This window comes from Athene cunicularia, assembly GCF_003259725.1.
Source record: "Athene cunicularia isolate RWA chromosome 12 unlocalized genomic scaffold, athCun1 chr12_part1, whole genome shotgun sequence".
In the NCBI taxonomy this organism is placed as follows: domain Eukaryota; kingdom Metazoa; phylum Chordata; class Aves; order Strigiformes; family Strigidae; genus Athene; species Athene cunicularia.
The window spans coordinates 8,369,045-8,381,323 of NW_020799116.1; the positions used below are offsets into that span (position 1 = coordinate 8,369,045).

Below are 12,279 nucleotides of genomic sequence, written 5' to 3' on the forward strand. Positions count from 1 at the left end.
ATTTATTTCCCCAAAGTTGATGAGAATATGTCATTATAGTTCAATCATTTATTGCTCGGTTATCTAAAATTTTTTGTTTTATGAAAAAGTATGTTCACAGATATAAAAAAAAAACGAAGAAAACTTGGGAAAATATGATATTTTACATATAAAACTGTTTTATTTTGTGTGAAATTTAACTGAAATGATCTTAATGATTTATGTAAAGTGAAATATTGGGTTTTCCTTTTTCTTTCTCTTTTAGCCCTGGTCTCACACAGGCATATTAATGATTATTTGTCAAAGTCACACTGTTTGCTTACAAGGTACGAAGGCTTTTTAGACACTATAATGACAGCTTTTGATTCACTTGATAATATTTAGAATAAGCCATAAAAGCCAATCTCTGAACGAACAGACCACTTTTATTGGCTTTTAGTGCTATTACTGCTATCATAAGTGGTAAATTGGCCTAATGCAAGTAATACTGCTGTGTCATACTGTAAAAACTGCTGCTTAGTTTTATATTTTATTTATTTTTTATGAAAAAATTTTAAGGCATGGAGACTGTACTATCCTTGTACAGCTGCTGGTGATTCCCTCCAGGCAAGAGCTGGAGAAGCTTCCACTGCTGTTTGGACATTTTTTGCTTAGTGATTACAATCTCTGATGGGACAGGGCTGATCATAAAGTTAAGGACCAAGAGTGTGAGTCAAGTGAATATCTAGCTGAAGCCTATTTATTTAAATAATAAATAAACTAGAAAAATAAAGCATAGTTTAGCTGGAAGCTGAAATGGATATATTTCAAATACTTTATAATGGATTTTTCAGTATGTCTTGTTTTATAATAGCAATAGTATTTTTTTAAAATACTAAACATTTAAAATATCTGAAGATGTTTGGTCATAACTTTGTCTAAACAGAATGACTACCAGATGCCATAATTGCTTTTTCCTATGATTCTTTTCACTTTCTTCTCCTGCCTTTCACCATCTCTTCTATTGTTTTATTCACTCCTGGAATATAAGTGTGGATTTAAGAGTTTTAAAATTCCAGTAACATATGACTTTTTTTTTTTTCTGATTAAAAGAAAAAGAGGTTTATCTTAGCATTTTGTTTCATTTGGAAATATTTGTATATGAGAGAAACTGTTGAGAAGAAGCAAAGTAAAAGAGCTTTAAATTGACTTTTGAGTTTCCATTCTATTATCTTCTCTGTTCTTCCTCTTTGCCCATGTACTATCATAGTGGACGGTTTTCAGTCATCACTGATTTATCAGCCATATTGTAAATTTATGTCCAGCAGTCAACATAGATGATATGTCCATATGACAATCTTAAAAGGCATTAAACTTCAGCTTGGTCTGAGTCAAATTCAGTATTGTTATACATGCAACAATGTGGTTGCCCAGTGTATTAGTCTTGTGTTAACCGACAAGAGAGAAGTTATGATTTAGTTTAGTATCGACTGCTTCAGAATTCAGTGAGTGTGCAGAGCGAGTGCAGCTCACAAGGTGGAAAGCTGAAAGAGCAGCTTCTGATAGAACTGTGTTACATGAAGCAGCCCCACAAAATTGTAATTACCTGAGGATGTGCTCCGTTTTTTTAAGACTCCTCTCAACTTATTTCTAAGGTCTATTTGGTAAGAATGAGTGTCATGCAGAAAGCCAGCATCAAGAGGGGGTTAAGAGAGTTAAGTTAACCTTGAAGACCCTTTTTCTCACTGTCAACACACAAGTCAGAAACTCTAGGAAGGCTAGAGACAGCAAACACTGGTCTAAATTTAGCTTTAGTGATACATAGTAAGAACATGTGGTTGGGGCTGCTTTATCTGAGAAGCAAGTGTGAGGCAACAAAGATGATAAATTATTCTTGTTTGGGGGGAGAAGTGTAGTGTGTTTTTAAACTTAGCTAAAACTTGGATATTTCAAAGTCAAATAAAACTTCATTGTGGTATACTATGTGGCCATTAAAAATTAGTCTAATGACAGAGAAAAGTCTGAGTAATAATCACTGATTTAACTAAATTCATGCTTGAAATAATCGTTTACATTCAATATGCTGTGGGAACAGGAAGAATCATATTCCAACTTTAATTTTGACATCCAAGTACTGTGGATATGTGATAGCATTTTGGCACAGGTGTTAGTTGCCGTGGGTGCATAACAAACAAACAATTTGTTAAAAAGGTTTAACCCCTTTTTAAGACAACTATCTTCATGAAGATCACAGTGCAAAGCTCTTCTTTGTCAACCTGACGTCTGATGAGTTTACTTCAGTAGGAAGATACCGATTTAACCTGTATTTTACTCTGAAGAGCTCAAGTGATGTTATTTACCCAAAATTAACACCTCTGCTTTTAAATTACAGGTGCAGTAGTATAGCCAAGCAGTGTTCCTATCTGCATCTTTGCTGCAATAACATTTTCTTTCTTTTGAAACTTCATGTAGGCATATTTCAGCAAGAAGAACATAATTTGTCAGTAATCAGTTCTCGGATGTCTCAACACTATCATGGCAATGTTTGTGTTTTTCTGTAGAGCACAACAGTGAGCACTACATCTACTTCTCTCTCTCTGGAGCCTACTGATGTATTCAGGCAGAAGTTTTTCTTCCTGCACATATTTCTGTACTGTGTATATTCATTTATGTGTGAGAAGAAAACATTATCATGTTTAACTGCTGCAATCATAAGCACGTTAAGTAGACAGATAATAAACAATCCATCTGAATTTATGATTAAGTTAATTGTGTCTGTGTTTTTCTAACATGTTTATTCAGATTAAATACTGAAATTAGCATGAGACTATATAATCAGGAGAACCTAAGAGACTGTGTGACTCCTATAAAATAAAAATTAATTTAGTTTAATGGGATAGCAAAGAACTCTGTAACACTAAAATGTCGCTTAGGGGGTAAAGAGGCCTTGTACAATTCTCTTCAAAGAGACAAATCTCAGCTGTAGGAAGAGTTGTTAAGAAACTTGGCTGATGCTGAAGTCTTCAGCACCTAAATCTTGCATATGCCCAGCAGGCACCAGGGTCTCAGATACAACCCTCTGTACTGCACATGCAGAGGATCAGGTAAGGGGAAGCAGTTAGCTGATGGTGAGAGGTGAGGAAACGAGGAATTAAAGTAGGAAAACTACTGGAAGAAATGGGGAGAAGGACCACCCTGATGTACTTATGACTGTTCACTTGCATTGGGCACCTCTGCAGCTGGTGCTCCTGAGGAAGAGCAGGAGATGGTCTAATAAATTTGAGTGAGATCCTTGCTGGTGAGAGCAGCTGTTGGATTGGGCATGGCCCAGGCTCAAATCCCTCTCTGCCTGCTCTCAGCAGCGTGTTGAGACCAACCGTCAAAGGTTTTCCACTTTTTACTGGATAGCTAATACTCTATCTAGCAGGGACTAGAGCTAATCTCCTGCCCTTCATGCAGGTGTCCTACCTGCTGGGCTGTCATGTCCTTCCCTCTCCCTCTGGAGCAATGAGCTGTAAGTAGTATACCCAGTCACAGGCACTTGGGAATCTCCAAACCACAGTATGATAGAGAGTGTCTGATAGCTGGGGATAACAGGGTTTTTTTTTTTTCTGGAAGGTGTGAATTGGAGTCCTCTCATACAGTCCTGTGCTCTCAGCCCAGATCTGAAATCACAGAACTACTCAGAAATAGCTACGCTGTTCTGGGTTTTACATCCTGTGTTTTACTACTGGACATTTAGAGCAGTCACTTAATTTCTGAGTATCTTTCCCTTTGGATACTTATTTTTAAAAAAGATGGAAAAATAATTCCTTTGAACCTCAGCTAACAATTAAACTAATTCTACTTTTGGTCTTTCTCTCAACTTTTCTTGTCATATCTTCCATAAGCAATACACAACCGGAATACACACGACTTAGTGCTCCCACTGCATCTTGTTTTGACTGCTTAGAAGCAGTTGTATTTTTGAGAATTCAAGTCTTCAATTAGATGAGGGGAGGCCTATGTTTTCATAATCTAATTATCATTAATCTAAATATATCATTAAATCCCTCCAATATTAAGGACTTTGTTATGCCTCTGTGACTGTCAGTCTGGCTCTACATATCAGAGTATAATCTTGCAGACCTATAAAACACCTGCAATGCCTGAAAATTGGCATTGAACTGCTCATCCATGATTATCCTGCCTTCAAATTCAAGGTAAAAGTATATCTGGCCTGCATAGTGGTTGTTTTGATGGGATTTGTATCCAGGAATTAAGTTCTATAAATGAACTAAGTGCTCATTAATAGATTTGAAATGTCTGTTTTTCATAGCTTTTAAACGTCTAATACCCAATTACGTTCAAAGGTCCTATTGTTTCCTTCCAGAAGAAACTGATAATAAGTGCAAGGACATTTGCGTTGCTACTCCACATTAGAGGGAACACAAACAATAATATTTTTTTTTGAGCTTTCAGAAATGTAGGATAAAGTTGACTAAAGAAATTGACATTGGGCTCATTTCCACCTTGAAGGGAAGCAAACCACTTTGGAAGTGATAAATCTATTGGAATCTAAGGCCAACAACATCTCTAATAGGGAGCACTTATACAATCAAACACTAAAAATTATGAAGCTTCTGAAATACTCATTGTTTTCATTAGTATTGAATTTTCTTTATTGTTCTGGTTGCTTAATTTTGTTTAGTACAGGCATCTTTCTAGCATCTATTACCTTAAAGTTAGGAGACCATTTTGCCATTTGACCCTTCTGTCTATGAATTGAAGTGGTAAAAATGAGACATGTTGCTTCATTCTTCCTGCCTCATTTATGCCCTAGGATGATTACAGGTATCGGTCATAAACATACTGGACAAATGAAACCTTTTTCAAGCCAGTGCAGCTCTGTTGCTTTAATGGAATTGCTTGTCATTTTGACACTGACTCTTAGGTTAAGGTTTTCTGTGCACCGCAGTTTGCCATCTTAAGTAAGAAGCACTATGAAAGCCCTTGGATCTGTTGGTTCTGCTCTAATATGTATGTTGCTGTGAAAATCAACAATAATAAGTATCTATATTGTTGTCCCATGTTTTGCTCTACTGAGTAAAATTCTGAATATTTTGCCCAAGTACAGCAAAGAGTAGAATTGGTCTGGAAAACTTCCAGGGGTGAAATGAAACAATATCTTCAGGTCTTCCCTAGAATTGGCAGTTGAATTAAATAGACTTTTCCTTTGTGGAACAAATTTAGTTAAGGAAATCAAACCTAAATAAACCTTCACTTACATTTTTACAGTCAATATCCAGCATAGGAGTGTGACTTTAAACTTAACCCTATCACCCAGAGAAGTACCACTGTCTTTATTGTAATTCCATTTCACTTTTGTGGGAGTATTCAAAGTCTTACATCTCCAAGGACCCTCCAGTTCAAAGATCAAGGACCACTCAGTTTATAAAAGTATAATTAGGAGTGGTGAGCTGGGACCATTGCAGATTTCATATACTCCCTCTCCATTGGAAGAGAGTCTTTAAATCTGCTGTTTTACAACTTAAAGGAAGGGTTGTCTTGATTAATTCATTTGGTCATAGTCCTGAAGCTGACAAGGCATCTTCCAGGAATTTGAGCCCCCTGGGATCCTTGTCATCAGTTTTTAAATGTGCTTTTTTTGTGTGTGGTGTTCTTATCTGGAAACAGTCTGGTTGGATTACAGCATTCATCTTATAAGCATTTGGCATTTTCTGTTACATGAAACTGAGAGGTATTTCTTTGCTATCAGTCTTCTATAAAGCTTTTCAATTGAGTGACTTAAATCAGGCTGGAAACAGAGAGTGAAAAAAGCTCCTGGACCCAAGTCAGCAAAATTCAGGAAACAAGTGTCCAAGCATATATGTAAAAATTGTATTCATTGACTTCTGAGTTTTTAGAAATTCTAAAAATGTAATTTAGCTCCCTAAATGCAAGGATGTAAATTGGATTAGAATGCTGTGCAGAAGTACAAGCCTTGTACCTCTATTCCAGCCCCTGCAAACCAGGTAAATAGCTGGAAGATTGTGAAAAAAATGGGAAATTCCCTGAGCATCTCCAGGACAACTCACCTGCAAAAACGTTCTCACGGCATTGTGTCCTTTCCACTTTATTTCTTGTAAAAGTCTCTTTAAGGCCCCTGGGTAAGCAGTGAGAGGGGTGTGCTGGGGAAAAAGTGTTTGAGTGCTGCAGCGTAGGAAGGTTTTGCTGTTACCCCCAGGAACGTAACCCAAGAAACAGGCTGTGGTGTGTTTTGGTGTTGTGCAGTTGGAAATAGAAATCTGCTCCTGTACCAGATTTCTGGGATGCACCATTAAGAAATGTGGCACAATCTCACCCAATGGATTTACTTCTGGAATAAGGTATTATTTGAATAATGTCACTACAGCCAGGTCTGTGATAGGAGTAAATCTCCCTTTTCATATGAACTGTAGTCCTTGGCGGGGTGAAATATAATCCTGAACAGGGGCTTTATTTACCACTTAAGCCTTATTTTATGGTTTAAGTGCTGACCTTGTACTGACCCTCAGCACAGGGCTGAATTTCACCCTACAGCAAAAATCTGCTGGCTAGAGCAGCCGATTAAAGAAACCGGGGCTAGACACTTTTTACTATTTGCAAGACAATGAAACCAGGCTTATTTTAGACAAAAATGTTCCTGATTTATGAGAATTTCAGTGCAGAAAGGGGCTATTTTGGAGAAAGTCTTGAGATTAGGATTTCAGTTATATTTTTGGCAGGAGAGCAAGGAAGCCATTTCATTAACTTTTCACTGGAAGTTATATATGGAGGGCATTTGTGTACACAGCTGGGCAGCATAAAACAGGAGGGCTTTGTGTGAAAATATCCTGAAATGAAATTTAATTTCTGTGCAACTTGGATCTGTGTTCCTAGGCTGCTGTGGCCAGTTTGGGACGAAACCGTAGGAGGGCAGTATTAGGCCCTCACACATTTTCCTTTGTATTTTCAGTGGTTGCAGAAATAGTGAACAGACCGCTGCTGGTCCCTGTGCAAAATCAGTGTCACCTTTTACAGCTTTATGTCAGTCAGATAAGCTCCTGCCTGCTTCCATGTATCCATATGGCTGTAATCATCAAGTGATACCAAAAGATTAAATGTTTGTAAGGAACTCCAAAAGCCACATGCTGGGGCTGGTGTGAATTTAGCTCTGCTTTGACCTCCCTTCCCACCAGATGGCTGCTAATCTGCCACTAAATCACCACCATGATGGGAAGAGCCCCTGGTTCGTGTGGAAGAGGCAGCTCTGTGCTCATGGCTGTGCTGTGCAAGGTGGGAGCATCCCTGATTCATCCCTGGGAGTGTTACTCATCCTTGGGTACTGCATTTCTAAAGGCATGTCTTGTGGAGCTTCCAGATTTCATAGCACCCTCTAAGAACTGCGCTTGATTAGGAGCCCACGGAGATGTTTGTTTCTTGGGGTGTCGTGGTCCGCTTATTGCGTATCTTGTGGGTGCGTGAAACGTGGGAACACAGGCCCACGCAGAGGATGTTTCTCTAATATTAAGTTACACTGGTCATCTGTTACTTATACGTGCATATTAATATTCTATACACTTTGTCACATGTAATTTTGTGTGTGCTGGGGGGAAAAAGAAATGTGTAATTGGGGATAATACATGTGCTGAGGGTTCCTGCTTTAGCTTTCCAGGGCAAAAATGCAGATCACTTTGCAACTGCTTCTTTGCACATGAACCCCTGTTTCACTCTGCCCTGTTGTTTTGTAGGTGTTGGCATGGGGAACTCTTTATCTCCATCCAAAGGAGTTCTTCCCATGGGAAGAAGCAGCAAGCAGAAATAACTGCCTTCACTCCTACACAAAATAAGTCATTGTCTGGTTTTACATTTATGTTTCAGGCTTTTCTTGAGTTGGTTCTCATCAGTGCTAAGGTCAGACAAACAGAACGTCCTTTTCTCAGTGCTTGTTCATACAGATTCTGGTTGATTTGCATGTGATGGTCTGATGCAAACCCTCCAAATACAGGTTTTCTCATCTGTTGTGTGATCTTGAGAAATAATAGTCTTGAGGAACATGTCACACTATCAGAAAAGATTGCTGGTGTATATTCCTCTCTGTGAGACATCTTGGGATAGGTGTGATCATTTCACCATCCTCACTCACACTCAACTCAGCGAGTCTCTAATGCTGTCCACATCCAGACTTAACTGCAAAGTGCCTTAGGAGGCATAGAGATGTTTGAGGACTTAAAGTCCAGCAAATCTAGAACACACATTTACCCATCTGCTTCTCTGTTTCCATTGTTATTGTTATTTCATTATAGTTCTACAATCTGTTAGGCACTGTGGAGGACCTTGGGCTCCTCACCAAAAAAAAAAAAAAAAGGTTTGTAGGATAAGCAAGAAATAAAAGGAGAGGGCAAATATGCCATTGTCCATTTAAAAAAAATACAGTTGAGGTCCATGATCATGTCAAAGTTTGTTTCTCTCCAAGACTGTGCTGTCCAACATTCTATTTTTTCCCTGGGTCATCTTTAACTTCCATCAGTCTTCTGGTGCATTCATGGCAGGGGTGCAGGAACGTGGCAGCGGTTGCAAATGACTTACTGAGAGGTAGAGGCATGAGTAGGACCGCTGATGCTCCTCCTGCTCATGTGGTAAGATACAATCCTATATGCATGACCTAATGCTTTTCTATAATACTTTTCACAAGGCTGGCTTAGTTTCTTGTTTTGCTTTGTGGAGGAAGTTTTCCTTCAGAATGAGGCTTTGATTTCTGCTTTTAGAGGCTCCAAGACAGAAGCAAGATATCTTCTTCCCCAAAAAAGTATAAAATATCTGGCAGCAAATTTAAAATCCACTTTCCCTTTGCCCTGATTAATCAGTTTTTAATGTTGAAAGCCAACAAAAAAGTAATAGGTACCTTAGTTTGATGTTGTCCTACTGCACTACCGGGCCCTGAGTTATTACTTTGCAAAGCATTAGGAAAAAAAATGAAGTCTAGGAAAGATACTAAAGCCACAGCCTAGTCTATATTTTTTTGTTTATTTCTGATACTATGTGGTTCATGATTGTTTCTTTTAGAAGGAACAAATAATCAATACAAAACCATGAATAAAAATAACTTTTCTTTAAAACTGGATGCTAAAAGAACATATAGTCTTCTTACTGTGCCTGACGGAAACAGTACAAGTCTGTTCTCCACAATTCATTGTTTATTGGAATGCCTGAAATCTATACATGAGGTATTTTTAAAACATTTAAACATAGAAGTTAAGCTTCTGCTCCAATTTGGTTCACCATATTCTAAAAACCCACCATGTACCATAGAAGTGCTTAAAGCAAAGAAACAATAACAAAACTTTTGAAAAGCAAATTTCATATAGGATAAAATAATGTCTCTATTCTTAAGGAAAACTTGCTTTTATTGTGAGAGACATTTCAGCTATTTATTGACTCAGCTGCTGTACAAGACCTCCAAGGCCTAATTCTGCTCTGTGGCACTTTAGAGAGAAGAGGTGCCAATAGACAATGTTTGGCTCCTTCTAAAAGACATTATAGCTCCTCCAGGTACAAAACAATCAAAACATTACTAATGACCTAGAAACTCTGGATGATGTCTCTCCTTAGGAAGTGGAGAAATAAACCTTGGTGGATTAGCATCACTAAGTAAAATAAACTCAAGAATGTACAGGTGTGAGAGATGCCACCTGCCTACTGGAGTAGGTCTGGACCAGAAGATAAATAACTGTATGGGACTGAGGGTCCTTATCATCAGTCTTCTCAGAGGCACAGACCAGTTAATAGCCTCTGTATCTTTATAATCCTTTTGTCAAGTTTTGTCTTGTGCTCTACTATCTTCTGAAGGAATAAATATTCAATTCAGTTACATGCTTGCTGTTTCCAAGCTAAGTGCAATGCTATCTTGCAGGATCAGACCCAGCTCTCGCTCAGCAGTATTGCTCCCTGCGATGTGCAAACTGCAGATCTTCTGTTTGCAGAGTTTTTCCTGAAGTTAGCCGACACCTTGCAAGCAGAGGGTTTTGGGTGTCCGGCCAAAGTCTGTGTGTTGGCCGGTCAGCTCTGCTTGAATGTGCAATTTTCATTGCTGCATAAACAATGAAGACTGCAAGGCAGAGACATTAATTTAGGCCTACTTTATTGCAAACTCTGTTGCAGCTACCTAGAAGAGTTAATGTACAATTAACTACATGAGCTTAAAATAGTGATGCACATTTTACAGATTACCTAATAGTGGCTATAAATGAGACTTTTCCTCAATACCCCCATAGTTAATGTTTTCAAAATATGAGGTCACTTGTTGAGCCTTCCAAAAATACTTTTGTTAGGATTAGAATATAACTGTTCTCATTAAAATCCATAATTTGCACCTAACCATAGACATTTATTTTTAATTATGTGCATCTTGACGGTCTCTGCTTTGAGAGTGTTTAATTCATGTTCTTCTGTATGAAATAGTGACTCTTATGACCAACAAACATACATGAAGACGTAATAAGCTATGTACTAACTTGCCAAATCAATTTTTTTCAGCAAGAAATATATCCTAAGAGCCTTCCCTCTTTATATGTACAGGGACATGCAATAAGAAAACTTTTAAGAAATCGTGTCTTTTTCTTCTAAAATAGTTTAACTACAATGTAGTATTTGAAATACCAGAATCTGACACAAATGATTACTTAATACCTGTCATTTTTCAGCCTTTAAAACCAGAAAGGTCTCCTCTACTTGTTTTTTATGACTTCTCTACTTCTGAGAGTCTATATTTCATAAACTGCTGACAACTGATGCTACTTTATTCTAAGATAACACCCTGTCAAATCCAAAGATTCAGAGTTGATCTTTACTTGTGTTTGAGAAAACCAAACCTTAATCCAATAAAAACTTTTTATAAGAATTAAGATGACAATCCATACCTTTTAGTGTCTTATAGTTCAGGTCAAATAAAACTTCCCCAGAAATGCAAGGATATAGAAAAACGAGCTTTCAGGTTACTTTAAAATTTGGTAATTTAGGCCCTTCTGCACTGTAAGCGAATGTACATGCGTGCTTTGTAGAAGACAAGCTATGGAATTTGTGTGGTAGAAATTCCTGGTCATATTTAAGCCTATAAGGTATTCTTGAGCCTTTTTCTTCAAAAAAGAATTTTTAATAAATGAGAAAGATCTCTGAACACAAACCAGTAACTAATAACTCAGCAATGTAACTTACCATTCTTCAGCCAAGAAATATTTTTCTTGTCATGGTCAAAACTTTCTGCTGGTTTGATTTTTACCTTGTCTGTCTCGGCTTCTGACATCTGTGGGGAAGAAAAGAATTTTGGGATGTCAAGTTGTTTTGGTTTTTTTTAAAGAAAGTTTCTGACAAATACGTTCTCTGTTTAGGTTCCTGCTATAATAAATTGTGCTTGCTTACACAAACATACTTTTTTTCTGCAGATTATCGATACTGTGTAATATCTGAGTCATTAAATTTATTTTCTGTCCCTAAATGCTATATCAATATTACACAGTTGCTGTTTGTAGATGGATTCTTTTGTAATGTAACTATAAATTACGTTATGAAATGAGTGATATGCTCATAGCATGCTGCTAATAGATGTACATATAGCACAGGATAGATACGGTCTGGCTAAAAGGGAGGCATCCAGTCTGCCTGTTTACTGTGGTTCAAAGTTGCTGTAAAGCCTGCTGTCAGAGAAAGGTATAATTATGTAAATAATGATAAATATTTATAAAGGCAACTTGAACAACGTGTATCCAAAAAAACAAATCTTTACTGCCACTTGTGACAATTTATTTGCTGTAATGCGAAGAATCACATGCAAGTTACGGTATCTGAGGGTATTATGTATACAGTAGCTATCAGCCCGTACACTGTGGTTTACTTCTATTGCCTGCTAGGAATAAGATTAGGCTGTCCGGGCTTCTTCTAACTGCTTTATATTTTCACGGAATCCAGTTAGCTAAAGCATTTCTCTATTTTTACCTGTATCTTCCAACCGGGGGGAGGGGAAAGCAGCAGGGTTCAGACGCCGAGGAGGAGTGCTTTCGGCCGAATCCCTCGCTGTGTGGTGATGTCCAGCATTCCCATACACTGACAAAACCGAAAGGATGAGCAGTGCACTCTCTGCCTGCCTGCTGTGTGGTGCTAGATTTGTCTTGCTGCCAGAATCAGACAAGTTATTGCTGAGGGTTTTTTTTTTTTTTTCCCCTTTTTGTTTGCATGCACTTCTAGAGCTGGGTAGGGTAGGGGAAAAAGGGGGGTAATCAGCATCCCAGCACTAGTGGAGTGATAAAAAAAAATTAAGAGCTTTGT

At 37.9% G+C, this 12,279-nt stretch overlaps 1 protein-coding gene across 1 annotated transcript in view; it reads right to left on the bottom strand.

Moving 5' to 3' along the window:
• The window catches only part of MDFIC2 (MyoD family inhibitor domain containing 2), a 46,686-nt gene extending 34,646 nt beyond the window's left edge, over positions 1–12,040 (bottom strand). The window contains exons 1-2 of the mRNA XM_026857646.1: positions 11,950–12,040; positions 11,173–11,260 (exon numbers count right to left, since the gene is read on the bottom strand). Coding sequence (XP_026713447.1) covers positions 11,173–11,260 — 88 coding nt within the window. The 5' untranslated portion in view covers positions 11,950–12,040. The remainder of the gene's footprint in view (positions 1–11,172; positions 11,261–11,949) is intronic.
• Positions 12,041–12,279: the final 239 nt, after the last annotated feature.